The following is a 15,628-nucleotide window of genomic DNA, read 5'->3' as shown; positions in this document are numbered from 1 at the left end:
ACCTGCTAATTTGCTTTCCTTTAATCCCTCCGGACCGGCCCAGGCCCCTCCCGTGTGCTATTTTTCATTCTACATTGCTGTGTACAGATATTCAACTGTCGTCTTCAGAGCTGTTCTGCAAGTTAGACAGTTAAAGGATTTGCATACTGTTCTCCAAGTTAAATGGTTATATACTTCATTATGTTATACAAGTTGAACAATTTCAAGAATTTCATAGTTTTATGTTATGCAAGTTGAATAATTTAAACAAGTACAAAATCTGTACATAATTGGCCATACCTCAGCTCTGAAACGAGTTGTTGGTGAGCCTTCTATCACGGCTAAGCCGTAGTTGTAAGCACGTTTATCTGGTGCTTCCTGGCTGCTTGGATTCCTCATGGCACAGAATACAGGTTCCTCTTTTCCTTTCTGCTTTGTTATTCAAATACTGAGGCTAGGGTCACATGTCCAGGGCTCTTATTGGCTCTCTAGAGTCAGTTTTTTTCTCAGTCTCCACCTGCTGGTAGGCGAGCACAACCCATCAGTCCAATCCTGGGCCGGTCCGGAGGGATTAAAGGAAAGCAAATTAGCAGGTAAGGTCTAATTTCTCCTTCTGTGCTATGATTCGACCGGAACCCTGATTTGGCATCATGCAGTATTGAGTGTTTGTTTAGATAGTTTGTGAGTTGCTTAGTTACCATTCCTTCGGCTATTTAGACTACTCCAGGGCTAAGGCTCATGTGCAGTGCACTTTTGCCAGGGTGTGCATGCGGTTTTGGGAGAATGTTGGCAGGACAACTGACTGTTAAATAATAACAATCATTCTCTAAACGCAACCAAACATTTGTTGCAAAATAATAATACAGAAATATCAAGAAATGGGATAGATACACCAGTTGTAGCTTCAGTGCAATCATCTAATACAAATAGCCAACGCTCCACCTCCCTCTCCAAAAACACACCACAGAGATGCAAGAAAAAAGCCCAACAGCTACCTCCTTCCAATACCTCTTTCAAAGGTGTACCTTACAGAGCTGTGAGGTGATGAATATCATACCACTGGTCAAGTTTCCACAGCACCTGAGCAATGATAGGAAGCTGAGGCAGTTTCCAAGTAGCAGCACTAACCAGCCTGGACACAGTAAGCCCCAAGCATAGCAGCATGTCCTCTCTCCGTCATCCAGCCAGGGGATTTTTCTATTCAAAAGTGCAAGTTCCATGCTCTGTGCCAATTCCCCCTGCAGCATCTGGGAGAACATACAAAATACCTCTGTCCAAAAGGGTTGCAGAAGCGGGCAATCCCACTACATATGACAATAAGTGGCCCAGTCAATATGCATTCACAGAATACACTCACTCTAGCAAAAACGAATGGGTGTATAATACCAGTGTAAGAGCACTTTATAGCCATTTTCAACAATCATGTTGGATATACCCAACCCAGATGTACACAGCCAAATCTCCTCCCAATCCTCCACACTCAAGAGTTTTACCCAGATCAGTCTCCCACTGTATGTTTCTTGGGCCCTCATTAATTCATATTTGCAAGCGAGCTCCTTTTGAACTACTGGGCCCCAGGAGCATTTTAAAAGGCCCCCTTGCCTTTATGAAGGCTGGCTAGCAGTGAAGCCCCACTACAATAATGCTTGACCTGCAGGTAGGGGAACACATCCATGGGCAGTAAACCATACCCCTGCTGTAACTCCCCAACTGCCCTCAATTCCCACTATCAATGAACTAACTGATACACACCAAGCCCCGTCTCTCCCATCAATGCAATAAGGGCTGATCCCTCCACGGGGTAAATTCCATATTGTACAACAGAGGTGTACACCAGGAATAAAGGTGACCCTCCAAGAGGCCCCCTCACCCCTGCTTCCAAATTTTCATGATAAGGGCTCTGAAGGGCCCCCTCCAAACCCAATCTCCCACCTGGGGGCTGCCACAAAAGATGCATCAAGCACATGTCATTCTCATGGCTCCACTACCCAAGCTGCAAAGGACTTAAATATAAATCAAAATATACATCCAGTTTTTCCTACGTAAGCACACAACTGTGGAACGCACTACCAACAGCCATGAAAACAACGTATGACCACCTAAGCTTCTGGAAATCACTAAAAACCAACCTGTTTAAAAAGGCATACCCTACCAATCCAACTTAAATGTCTGAACTCTGCAACACAACAAAACCAAAGCACGTAATGGACATAACTCTTCCGCTCTACGATTCCCGATTGTGTCTGTCCCACATGAACCTTATTTTACCACAGCATCACCTTGTATTTGTTCATACCAGAGTTGGCGAATGCCTCTCTGGCACTATGTAAGTCACATTGAGCCTGCAAATAGGTGGGAAAATGTAATAAAGAAAGAAATAAACTCTACCCAATGCTTAATTTCCTGGGTCTGTCAGGCGGGAATAGCGCACAACTGAGAAACATAATAATATTATTTACGACTATTAGGCACTGCAAAGCCGCCTCCTTTTTCCCCAGCCACAGAACCCCCACCCTCCCCAATTAAACTGATAAAGAATCTGATGACTATAAATTAGCTCTCTGGCGGCATCAGGGCCAGAAGAGTGGCAAATAAACAAACAAAAGAAGCAAGGTAAAATCATCGTTTTCAGATACCGCATACAGTTCAAGCTTCTCTTACTCACCTACAAATGCACTCGATCTGTGGCCCCTCCGTACCTCTCTACCCTCATCTCCCCTTACGTCCCTACCCGTAACCGCCGCTCTCAAGACAAATCCCTCCTTTCAGTACTCTTCTCCACCACCTCCAACTCCAGGCTCCGTCCCTTCTATCTCGCCTCACCCCATGCATGGAACAAACTCCCTGAGCCCATACGCCGTGCCCCCTCCCTACCCGTCTTCAAATCAATGCTCAAAGCCCACCTCTTCAATGTCGCTTTCGGCTCCTAATCACTACACCGCTTCTCAGAAAACTTATCTACCCCAACTTGACATTTCGTCCTTTAGATTGTAAGCTCTTCCGAGCAGGGACCGTCCTTAATTGTTAATTTGTACAGCGCTGCGTAACCCTAGTAGCGCTCTAGAAATGTTAAGTAGTAGTAGTAGTAGGTCTCTATACAGTCCACAAAAAATATATTAGAAACCTAACTCTACATCAACATTGTATAGAGTTCTTTACTTCTAAATGCAAATTGATGTATAAATAATGATGGGATTGCCGGCTGTCGCCTTCCTATTTCTGTTCTCCTGAAGAAGCCAGTTTGGCGAAACATGCAGCATGTAGAGAACATGAACATTTTTTAATCACCAAGCACATGGACACAAATATGTATATTTGCACAAACAGCAACAGAAGAAAAAGATTAAAAAAAAGAGACAAGATTGTCAGTGTCAATACAGCCTCATCATTCACAGGGATTCAACACATATTCAAAGCTAAGTACCATCTTTCGTTGATTTTTTTAGCCATTATTGGAAGGGAGGGAGGTCAGTGCTATGATGGTGGGTCCCAGTGATATGTTATAAGCTGATTCATGGCTGTAATACATACACTGCAATCTGAGCACTAAAAGAATATTATTTATACATCAATTTGCATTTAGAAGTAAAGAACTCTATACGATGTTGATATAGACTTAGGTTTCTAATATATTTTTTGTGAAAACGTTGGAAGAAACCAGTTTTGGTGAACCCCAGACTATTTCATATTACCTCTATACAGTCCAGCCAAGAAACGGTCAGCCTAGACCAAACATCACGATCCCAAACTATCTGATTGATTACAGGCTTATAATTAAAATCATATAAGCTGTACACAGATACAGCAGGGAATAGCACACCCAATAAAATGGGAACTGGGCCCACAAGACAGTCACCTAGTCCAGCGGTAAAGTGACTCAATCTCAAAACCCTCCCGCAGGCCTCCAGCTCATGCGTTACACTCTCCCTTCCCTCCCCCCCCTCCCCCCCCCCAGGATCCATCAGGATTATAAGATCATCATTTACAAACAAGTTGGATCCTATGCTGTTTCCATTTACCCAGACCCCATGGATGGTTGCATTGTCCTGAATGGCCTGCACCAGAGGCTCAGTAACAAGTGAATAGAATCAGGGAAAAGGGGCAACCCTGCTGGATGCCACACTGCTACTCAAAAGCTCCAAGTAGCCCCCCATCAACCTTCAAAAACAAGCCAGCGGATGAGTGTACACAGCACAGATCCAGTAAAAAGTCTTTCCTAACAGAGGAATGGAAGGATACGCATATACTACTACTACTACTACTTAACATTTCTAAAGTGCTACTAGGGTTACACAGTGCTGTACAGTTTAACATAGAAGGACGGTTCCTGCTCAAGGAGCTTACAATCTAAAGGACAAATGTACAGTCAGTCAAATTGGGGCAGTCTAGATTTCTTGAATAAGTATAAAGGTTAGGTGCCGAAAGCAACATTGAAGAGGTGGGCTTTGAGCAAAGATTTGAAGAGGAATGGAAGGATACGCATATAGAAGACCTGTTCCCCAATGTAGGAGAAAGACATCTGCTATTAGTCTGACATATGCTCCACATTGAGAGCAGTACCGGGGGACTTTGTTGAGATGAGTGGCAAAAAGATCCACTGAGAGAGTATGCCACTGTCTGAAGATCTTGTGGACAACACCCGTGTTGAGACCACTCGTGTTGTTGTATAACCCTGCTCAGCCTGTCTGCGAACTGTTCCTTGAAGAACCATGCTGTGACTGGTGGCCCAAATGTTGGTTAATCCAATCTTGGCAATACATCAAGAATTTCAAACAGACATTCTGACTACTTCCTGACACAAGGGGTAGGAACCCATAACCCCCCACTTGTTCACATAATGCAGGACAACTCGGTTGTTTGAATTAGGATAATTTGGTTTAACATCTGATCTCTAAAAGTCTTTAGGGCGTTCCAAATTACCTGGTGCTCTAGGAGGCTGATGTCAATGAGATCTCCTGGCAGCCCAAACCTCTTGGGTGTCAAGACCATTTACAGGGGATCACCACCCCAGAGTCTATGCAGCCATGGTCAACACTTTCTCAGATGGATGAATTTGGAATGGCAGTCTCACGGTCACACTGGACTGAATTGACCACCAAAGTGGTGAGTGAGAAACTGGGGGAGGGTTGTGATCTGGATGACATCCACTAGGTTCCCCTTAGCCTGGGACCACTGGGAAGCTAGGAGCCACTGGGCACCCTACAAATCAAGGTGTGATGTGGACAGTAGGTGTCATGTGGCCTAACAGCCTCAATATCTGCTGAGCTGTGTCCTGCTGGCTGCTCAATGGCAATGAGAGCATCCACCCTCACCTGTGGCAGGTAGACCTAAGCTTGCACCATGTTTAGCAAGGCTCCTATGAATTCTAATTGCTCTACTGGTTGGAGATGGGACTCCAGGTAGATGATCAAAAAAACCTAGTTCCTGATGGACTCCTGAGCACCCTCCTTCAATGTGCTCTTGATCAGCCAGTTGTCTAAGTAGGGAAACACATGAAGTCCAGTCTGCATAGTGACACCGCAACTACTATGAGACACTTGGTAAAAAAAATCATGGGAGCTGATGCCAAGGCCAAATGGCAGGACACGGTACTAAAAGTGGTGTTTCTCCACACAAAACCTGAGATACTTTCCAGCCACAGGAAGTATCTGACTGTGAATATAGGCATCCTTTAATTCCAGAGCATAAGCCAATCGTTACCCTGAATCACGGGGAGAAGGGTGCCCAGGGAAATCATCCTGAACTTTTCCTTGACCAGATACTTATCCCATCCTGGACCTAAGGGGCCTGAACATGATTTCTAACCCCTATTTTCCTGGGCACAAGGAAGTACTTGGAATAGAATCTCTTTCCTTCACCTGGAGGAACTGGTCTGACCACATTAGAAAAAATTCAAACCCTCCGCCCATCACACCACTGAACAGTTATTGGGATGGCGTCTATGCTCTCGGACTATTGGGAAGGATGGGAAAAAACAGTCAGCCTATGCCTTTGAGACTACTAGGTTCCTGTTCTAGGCCTGGCCAAAAACCTGCGAGGTGGATGACACAGAAGGAGATTGCTGAGAGAGGGACTTAATGGTGTCAGAATGCTTCTTAATGAGATTTGACAAGAGAAGGAGCTATTTTAGATCTAGTCCTTAGTGGAATGCAGGACTCGGTACAAGAGGTAACGGTTTTGGGTCCGCTGGGAAATGGTGATTATAACATGATCAAATTTGACAATAAATGGCGTGCTGTCATTAAGGAAACCTACTGAAGCAACATTTAATTTTTGAACGGGTAACTATGATAAAATGAGGAAAATGGTTAAAATAAAAAGAAAAGTATGCTTGCAAACATTAGGACTTTAAATCAGGCATGATTTTGGAAGCCCAGACCAGATGTCTTAATAAAGGTGGAAAGAAGAGCAAACAACAACCAACATAGTTAAAGGGAGAAGTGAAAGCGCCTATTAAAGACAAAAGAACATCTTTCAGAATATGAAGAAGAAAAAAAAAGGATCAGAATGAAGAAAAAAAGAAGCAACAAACACTGGCAAGTTAAATGCTAAGCAGTGATAAAAAAGGCCAAAAGAATATGAAGAGAAACTTACCTTGTAGGCAGAAACTTGGTAATAACTTATTAAAGTATATCGGAAGTAGAAAGACTGTGAGGGAATTCGTGGGACTTTTAGATCATCAAGGAGTAAAAGGGGCACTCAGGGAGGACAGGGCAGAGAGGCTGAATAAATTATTTGTCTTGGTCTTTAGTGAACAGGAGGAAAACCATTTATGGTACAGGTAGATCTTTTACAAGGGTAAGCAATGCAGAGGAACTGAAAGAAATCTCAGCAAACCTGGAAAATGCACTGAGTCAAATCGACAAACAGCAGTAAGTCACCTGGACTGGATGGTATACACCCCACCGTACTGAAATAATTCAAATATGACACTTCAGATCTGTTGTTAGTGATCTGTAACCTGTAATTAAAATCATCCATAGTACCTGAAGATTGGAGGGTGGCTATGTAACACCTATTTTTAAACAGGGATCCAGGGGTGATCTGGGAAATATCATTATGTTATGTAATGTTGATCTTTCAATCCACTTCCAATCCAATATGATTTACTTATGCACTTATTTGTAATAATTGTAAAATTATTATTCCGTTATTATGATTGCTTTGATATTCTACGTACCCATCTGTATCTATATTTTGAAATTCTTATCCTATAATGTGTACATGTTGCTATAACATTTTGTGAGCCACACTGAGCCTGCAAATAGGTGGGAAAATGTGGGATACAAGTGCAGCAAATAAATAAATAAATTACAGACCTGTAAGCCTGACGTCAGTGCCAGGAAGAATAGTGGAAACTATTACAAAAAAAAGAGAGATATGTGGTAGCCGTGTTAGTCCACTTTTAAAGGTAATTAACAGAAATAGAATAAAATAAAACATAGAAAAGAAAATATACCTTTTTTTATTGGACTAACAATACATTTTTTGATTAGCTTTTGAAGGTAGCCCTTCGTCAGATCAGAAATAAGCAGATGTTGATAAATAACAGTATATATAAGTGAAATATTAAAGCATTTCAATGACAGTCCAACAGGATGACGGTGGGGTGGGTTAGGTGAGATACAGGGAGGGCCGGGTGGATGAGGGACAGGGAGATATGCACTGTGATATGAGGGTGACAAAGCAGTAGAATTTTATGGTTTATAATGGGCTAGAAAACCCAGATCTTTGTCCTGTCTGGTGGGTGTCAAAATATTTAATCATTCTGACTTTAAAGGTCTTACGTTCCTGTATTGTTTTAAAGTTAACTTTTAGTATTCTCACCATAAAATCATTGGTACACTGTTCTGGTTTTGTAACGTGCTGCCCCACAGAGGTGACATTCTGGTTGGTACTGGCATTTTTCATATGACATCTAGGTACATTAAATCTCTTCTTTTGCATCTGGCTCGTTTCCCCTTCGTCACATTTTTTACACTGAATGATGTATACCACATTGGAAGACGAGTATGTGAAGGACTCCTTTATGCTGAATATTTTTCCTTTGTGAATGACTGGGGGATCCTGTGAAATGTTTTGGCACAGTTTGCAGCTGGATATTTTGCAAGGATGTGTGCCACTCTCTTCTTTTTCAGTCTCTGTTGGGAGCTTACTTCTCACTAGCTTGTGTTTTAAGTTGGGTGGCTGTCGAAAGGCCAGCACTGGTAGGGATGAGAATATCTCTTTCAGTAATTCATCCTCCTAGAATAGTGGCTGTAGATCTTTTATGATTTTTCTCAATTTTTTCAGCCCTGGGTTGTCACTACAAGGGGGATTCCGTCTGTGGCTTTCTTTTCCTTGTACTGTAGCAGATTTTCCCTGGGTGTTTTGAGGGAGGAAGCAATATTCTTGGAGATTATTTTGAGGTTGTAGCCTTTTTCTTTGAAGGATGCAGTCAAGATTTTGAGGTCAGAGAAGATATGGTGGTATCTTGTGGCTTGCCTGTGAATAATGGACTTTTTTGTATGTGAAGGGTGGAAGCTGGAGTTGTGGAGGTAGCTGCATTTGTCTGTGGGTTTCTTGTATATGGATGTTTGTATATAGCCATTGCTGACAAACTGTGGTGTCCAAAAAATTGACTTTCTGGGACGTAGTCAATTTTGAACCTGATTGTAGGATAGTATGTATTGAAAGAACTGTAAAATGATTTTAGAGTTTCTTTCCCTTCAGTCCAAATCATAAAAATGTCATCGATATACCGGTAGTATTTTAGAGGTTGGTCTGGTGTGTATTCAGAAATGTCTCTTCTAATTCAATCATAAAGAGGTTGGCATATCTGGGTGCTGTCCTGGTGCTCATCGCAGTGCCCATGATTTGTAGATAGGTATCACTGTTAAAGCGGAAATAGTTGTGAGTTAGAATAAATGTGATTAATTTTGTAATAGTTTCCGGTGAGTACTGATGGTCCAGTGTGGATGTTTTTAGGAGTTTCTCACATGCAGCTATGCCATCTGCATGGGGAATGTTGCTGTATAGTGATTCAACATCCATTGTGACCAGAAGGGTACCCGGTGGTCATTGCTTGGTATTTTGTAATTTATTCATCCACCCGGCCCTCCCTGTTTCTCAAAAACAAGAGAGTAGGCAGCTCAGGCAAACTAGCAGAAGTTATTTCTTCTTATCAAGGATAGTGGCAGCAAAAACATCATGGATTCATAGAAGCCTTAGTAATGCTCAAGACAATCAATGTCCCTGAAGTAGAAATGAAAGTGGGCAGACTACAGAGGAATGCCCTGCTCTGTGACTCTTGCACCCAAGAGGTAGGGAAGTTAAGCCCGGCCATCCTCCATAGCACACTGAAATGGCTCGCAGTCCTTTCTTAGATCATACAGCCTTGCAACTTTCTTCCACATACCTGTGATAGGTCATGTCAGTTACTGCAATTCACTTAAAAAGCCTAACACACATCATTAAAGTGGCTTCACTTATTCCAAATGCTGGTGCTAATTGCTTCACAATGCTTCTAAACCAGACCATGTTACACCTGGTTAGTCATCATTAACTGTCTTTTATAGTTAATATTTAAGGTTCTCGTCTTTGCTAATTATGAAATATATGCTGGTATGTTGTCCCCCCCCCCCCCCCCCCATTTACATTCCCTCTGCGTCAGCTGGAGCTCTTTGCTCATCTTAGAAAAACGTGCTTGCGATCTTTCAGCCTTCTAGAATGCACCTGAGAATGCTTATTTGTTGACTTTTCTGATTTGACCCCATTCCTATAACCTCAAAGCAGAATCATTTACAAGGTTTTTTTATTATTTGATATCCCACTTAAGGGAAAATCCATCTAAGCAGCTTACAATATTTAAAATTATAACTTAAAATACGTATGCAGTATAGAAGGAAAAATAGAAAAGTTAACAATCAGATTAGAAGAAAAAAGGTGAAAGAACTGATCGTCCAGGTCCAGACTCGATCTGGGAAATAGTAATGCTCCAGGGAGATGTGTGGGGAGGGGGGGGGGGGGGGGGGGGGGGGGAGAGGAAAAAAAACTTGCCTGAAAACACTGGTTTGTTGCCAAGCTGAGTCTATAGCGATTGATCAGGCAACAAGTCTCTAGGGCATGTCCTAAATTCCCTTCCTTCTTCCTGTCTTTTTAAATCTCTTTTCTATTCCAATCTATGTTTTTTTTGTTTATAATTGCATTTGTATATCACATTGTTGTACTTTTGCAAGGTATTTAAATAAACTAAACTGACTTATCCAGGCTGGTTATGCATAGATATATCTGCATACGTTGGATCTCTCAGGCATATGAAAACCAGACCAGCTGAGTATGCCTCCTTGACAGTGTAAAGAAGCATTGCGTTACTGGACACAAGTAGACAGCACGTTAATGCATAAATACATGGGTTGTGCTTCCTTTATATTATGGAAAAAATACTTATTGCTGTTTCTGAGCTGAGTACACAACACTTCTTACTGTACTTTATAACTGACATTTGGGCGTGTAGAAGCCAATTTCCTGGCCAAAAGCATTTGCCACCTTCAGATGAGTACATGATGGGAAAGTTGTTCTCACTGCTTGAAAAGCTGCCATGCTTTGAACATTTTTCGAAGCCTCTTCAGGTTGGGTGCTGGCGTCTCCTAGTAAAAAGGATACAGAGAACTGGATGAAGCTTCCCATCTATGACATGCCCAGACTAGCCCTCCAACTTGGGCCCAATACTTTTACACACAAAGATGGAGATGTTCCTACCATGAAGACAATGTCTTTACACTTCTTAACATGCATAAAAAGATGTGACCTGTAGCAAAAGCTACAGACTACCCCAGGGCCCCTTCCACTTCAGTGGAGGTGAACAGGTGAAGCCAGACAGCTCTATCTCTGGATCCCCAAGCACTGCACCTTTGTTGCTGCCCTTTTCTGCAAATGTATTCGGAGCTGGCAGTTAACCTTTCACAACATGAAGTGGCCAGAGAGGAAAAACGCAGCAAGCAGTATGCAGAGGGGGGTGAAGTTTAGGGGCAATAAGGAAAATGGTGGTTGCAAGTAATTAAATGAGAATAGCAGAAACCTCAATTGATTCTCAGGGGTCCTCAAACTGCACTCAGAAAACTCATTTTCCAGGCTGTGGTTGAAGTTACTTTTTTTTTTCTTCTTGCGCAAAAGCTACAAGTTTCCAGGGTACCGAGGCTCTACCACCTGAAGGTGTACAATCTGTGGACCCAGAGTGAAACGCTGAATAGATGGTGCGTAGAAGTGATTGGGGGGGGGGGGGGGGGGGGGGGGAGAGGAATTAAAGGATAGCTGCTGCTCCTAAATCAGGGTGTGGCAGCGAGACTAAAGCTGGATTCCTATATACCCGTGTTATTAGAATACTGGGGGGGGGGGGGGGGGGGATATCAATACTTCTGAATTCAGAAATTACAAAACATTTTTATATTTCAAGCTTTGACAAATTTTTGTTTACTCTGGTAACCTTTCTCATCTCTCCTCCCTCAACCCTTCCCCAACGTATCACTATGGCTTGGGTCAGACACAGTGGAATGGGGTAGGGCTGCTTGGGCTATGACTAATATAGCATTGGCAACTAGAGAACTTGGGGACAGGGCTGCAGCTTGGTTTGGGCCTCTTCAACCAAAAGTATGTTCTGGTCTTGGCCTGGGTCCCCACCAGTCTGTCTCATACTTCACCCCCCACTAAACCCTTCATCCAGTCTCTTCTCTCTTTCATGCACCCTCCAAGCCTTCACTCAGTTTCTCTTCTAAGCCTTTATGCACCTATCCTGTTCTCTCTCTCTCATACCCCTCACTCCACCTTATGTTTCTATATAACCTGTTTGCTTTGAAACAAGATAACGTCATTTAGACAGCATCTATTCGCTAGAATTTCTGGAGAGTAAACAAGTACATCGAATGGGAAACTTAAGGTGTGTGAAATTCCACCCAAAGTGTGCACCCTGACTCCAGGTCCCCTGTGAGCTGCAGCCATTAGTGCGTGTCCTAAGGGCTTCCTACCCTAGCACAAGTTGATGTCTTGGGTTCTGTGGGAGGGGACAGGGTGAAGACGTGGCTCCAGTAAGAGGGGAGACTCCAGGTCCCCTGTGAGCGGCAGCTAAAGTTAAGGTTACAACGTTTTTGGTTTGCATGAAAAATACCAACAAGAAGATAATAATTTATAAAAAAAATATATATATATTCTGGTCTTTAAAGAAATTTGACAGAGATCAGAAAGAAAAGGGTTATTTATTTAAACATTTAAAAACTACCTATTAACTAGGTATGTTACAAAGAAAACATACACAGTCTTTAAAACAAATCATAAACATATAAAAACAATCCTCATATATTACAAAAAATACTGTTTCTTCATCCTCATAAAAGCATATTCATCTAAATTCCAAAATATACCTGTATAAATAACAGTGCCTTTAACTGTTTCTTAAAAATATCAAGCCTCTATAGCAATTCATTCCATCCAATAGGGCCCACATAAGATAATGCTCTTAGCAATAGAAAAATGCAGTTGCCTCAACAACAGATCAATTCCTGAGAATTCACTGAAGACAATGCTCGAACGGGCTTATAGTACTGCAACACGTTTAAAATAAGCAAGAACTGAACCATAAACAATCTTAAAGACCAACAATAATGATTTGAAATGAATTCTATAAGCGAATCAATAGTAACACCCAAACTGATCTGCATCCTCCATCTCTTCTGTGCTGAGCTCACCTCTAGACCTAACCGCCTACTGCCACTGATCAGTTAGTCTGTTTTTCAATGTGGTCAACAGGCACCAGATAAGGAGGAAGAATGCAGTGCTGGGCTGCTCCAGCAGTTTTCATTCAAGTTGGGCAAAGGCCACCATGATGTTAGGTGCTACGGAGGTGCAGGCCTATTTCGGAAATATGGTCTCCACCTTAACCAGGATGGAACCAGGCTGCTGGCATCAACATTTAAAAAGGAGATAGAGCAGCTTTTAAACTAGAAACTGGGGGAAGGTCGACAGTAGTTAAAAAGTGCATGGTTTGGAACAAGATATCTTTAAAAGAACACAACATAAGAACACAAGAGTAGCCATACTGGGTCAGACCAATGGTCAATCTAGCCCAGTATCCTGTTTTCCAAACAGTGGCCAAGCCAGGTCAGAAGTACCTGACAGAAACACAAATTGTGGCAACACTCTATATTACAAATCCCAGGGCAAGCAGTTGCTTCCCATGTCTGCCTCAATAGCAGACTACAGACTTTTCCTCCAGGAATTTGTCCAAACCTTTTTAAAACCCAGATAAACTAACTGCTGTTACCACATTCTCCGCAAAGAGTTCCAGAGCTTAACTATTCGTTGAGTGAAAACAATATTTCCTCCTATTTGTTTTAAAAGTATTTCCATGTAACTTCCTCGAGTGTCCCCTAGTCTTTGTACCTTTGGAACAAGTAAAAAATCGATTTACTTCTACTCGTTCTACACCACTCAGGATTTTGTAGACCTCAATCATATCCCTCCCCCCTCATCTGTCTCTTTTCCAAACTGAAGAGCCCCAACCACTTTAGCCTTTCCTCATACGAGAGGAGTTCCATCCCCTTTATCATTTTAGTTGCTCTTCTTTGAACCTTTTCTAATTCCACTATATCTTTTTTGAGATACTGTGACCAGAACTTAATGCAATACTCAAGGTGCGGATGCACCACGGAGCGATACAAAGGCATTATAGTATTTTGGGTCTTATTCACCATCCCTTTTCTAATAATTTCTAGCATCCTGTTTACTTTTTTGGCCACTGCTGCACACTGAGCAGAAGATTTCAGCTTATTCTCTACAATGACATTCAGACTTTTTCTTGGGTGCTGACCCCCAAGGTGGACCCTATCAGGTAATTGTGATTCAAATTATTCTTTACAATGTGCATCACCTTGCATTTGTCCACATTAAATCTGACCTGCCATTTGGATGCCCAGTCTTCCAATTTCCTAATATCTTCCTGCAATATTTCACAGTCTGCATGTGTTTTCACAACCTTGAATAGTTTTGTAGCACCTGCAAATTTGATCACCTCACTCGTTCTTCCGATTTCCATATAATTTATAAATATATTCAATAGTACTGGTTCCAGTACAGATCCCTGGGCACTCCACTGAGAGAAATGACCATTTAACCCTACCCTCTGTTTTCTGTCCAATAACCAGTTACTAATCCACAGCAGAACCTTGCCTCCTATCCCATGACTATAAGTTTCTCAGGAGTCTCTCTAGGGGAACTTTATCAAAAGCTTTCTGAAAATCTAAATGCATTACATCAACCGGTTCACCTTTATCCACAATCCACGTTTATTCACGCCTTCAACGAAATGAAGCAAATTGGTGAGGCAAGACTTCCCTCGGCTGAACCCATGCTGACTCTGTCCCATTAAACCATGTTTGTCTGTGTGTTCTATAATTTTATTCTTTATAATAGTTTCCACTATTTTGCCCGGCACCAACGTCAGGCTTACCAGTCTATAATTTCCCGGATCACCCCTAGAACCCTTTTTAAAAATCGGCGTCACATTGACCACCCTCCAATCTTCAGGTACTAGTGCAGCGGGCTTTGATCCTAGCAACCTGGGTTCGATTCCCACTGCAGCTCCTTGTGACCTTGGGCAAGTCACTTAACCCTCCATTGCCCCAGGTACAAAGACAGATTGAGAACCCTCTAGGGACAGAAAAAGTACCTGCATATAATGTGTTAAGCGCTGCGTACGTCTAGTAGTGCTATAGAAATGATTATTATTAGTAGTAGTAATAGTAGTATTTAAATTATTGCCCTCCTTTGGAGGTGAATGTCCTTATGGCCTACTTCCAGGCTTAAGCAGATTGAAGAGGTGGCTCCGAACTTGCTGCAGCCCACCTTGCTGCTTCAACAGACTCTTAATATGGCGTGTTAAATATATACAGCTATAGAAAAAACATACTATCCACTACACTTATGACAAGGCAATCCAGCAGGGCTTACAAGCTGGCTCTTTCTCAAGCCCTCCCTCCTAAGAAAACCCAGATGACAACCTTCCTCTCCCTTACCTAGTCATAGCTGAGCAAGCCTTGTGCTTAGTACCTGGGTGTTAGGCTGCAGATGATCTGTGTCTGCGATGGGCAGCATGGAGGGTCTACCATGTGCACACTGGAATGGTAACTGGCATCTTGACAGAGCTTTAATAAGACTGCAACTCTCCTCAGCACTCAGACTGTTATTAAACTTAATGGCTCCTGAGAAAAGAAGACCATGAACAGAGGTAAATATGCTAACCATGCCCCAAAGAGTTTATTTCTTTGGCAGTTTCCCATGTTTTGCTCTGTTTGGAGAGTGGCCTAGCGGTTAGAGCACCAGTCTTGACATTCAGAGGTGCCCTGTTCAACTCCCACTGCTGCTCCTTGTGATCTTGGGCAAGTCACTTAACCCTCCATTGCTTCAGGTAGAAACTTAGACTGTGATCCCTGTAGGGACAGGGAAACACCCAGTGGACCTCAATGCAACTCAACTTGAGCTACTACTGAAAAAGGTGTCAGCAAAATCCAAATAAATAAATATTGAATGAGATTTATGATTTTATGTGATTGTTGTTTGTTGTATTCTTTCTTTCCTTTGATATTATGATTGTTTTGCAGTGTAACCCGCTTTGACTCTA

The 15,628-nt window shown here is 42.3% G+C and overlaps 1 protein-coding gene across 1 annotated transcript in view; it reads right to left on the bottom strand.

Annotated features, from left to right (window-relative positions):
• Positions 1 to 9,658: 9,658 nt before the first annotated feature.
• MLH3 (mutL homolog 3) overlaps positions 9,659 to 15,628 on the bottom strand; it is a 96,288-nt gene continuing 90,318 nt past the window's right edge. Inside the window, 2 exon segments of the mRNA XM_030214876.1 lie at positions 9,659 to 10,607; positions 15,058 to 15,209. Coding sequence (XP_030070736.1) covers positions 10,539 to 10,607; positions 15,058 to 15,209 — 221 coding nt within the window. The 3' untranslated portion in view covers positions 9,659 to 10,538.

Source organism: Microcaecilia unicolor, chromosome 9 (assembly GCF_901765095.1).
Source record: "Microcaecilia unicolor chromosome 9, aMicUni1.1, whole genome shotgun sequence".
In the NCBI taxonomy this organism is placed as follows: domain Eukaryota; kingdom Metazoa; phylum Chordata; class Amphibia; order Gymnophiona; family Siphonopidae; genus Microcaecilia; species Microcaecilia unicolor.
The sequence above is the reverse complement of the archived record's forward strand: the minus strand, read 5'-3'. Positions and strand labels throughout refer to the sequence as shown.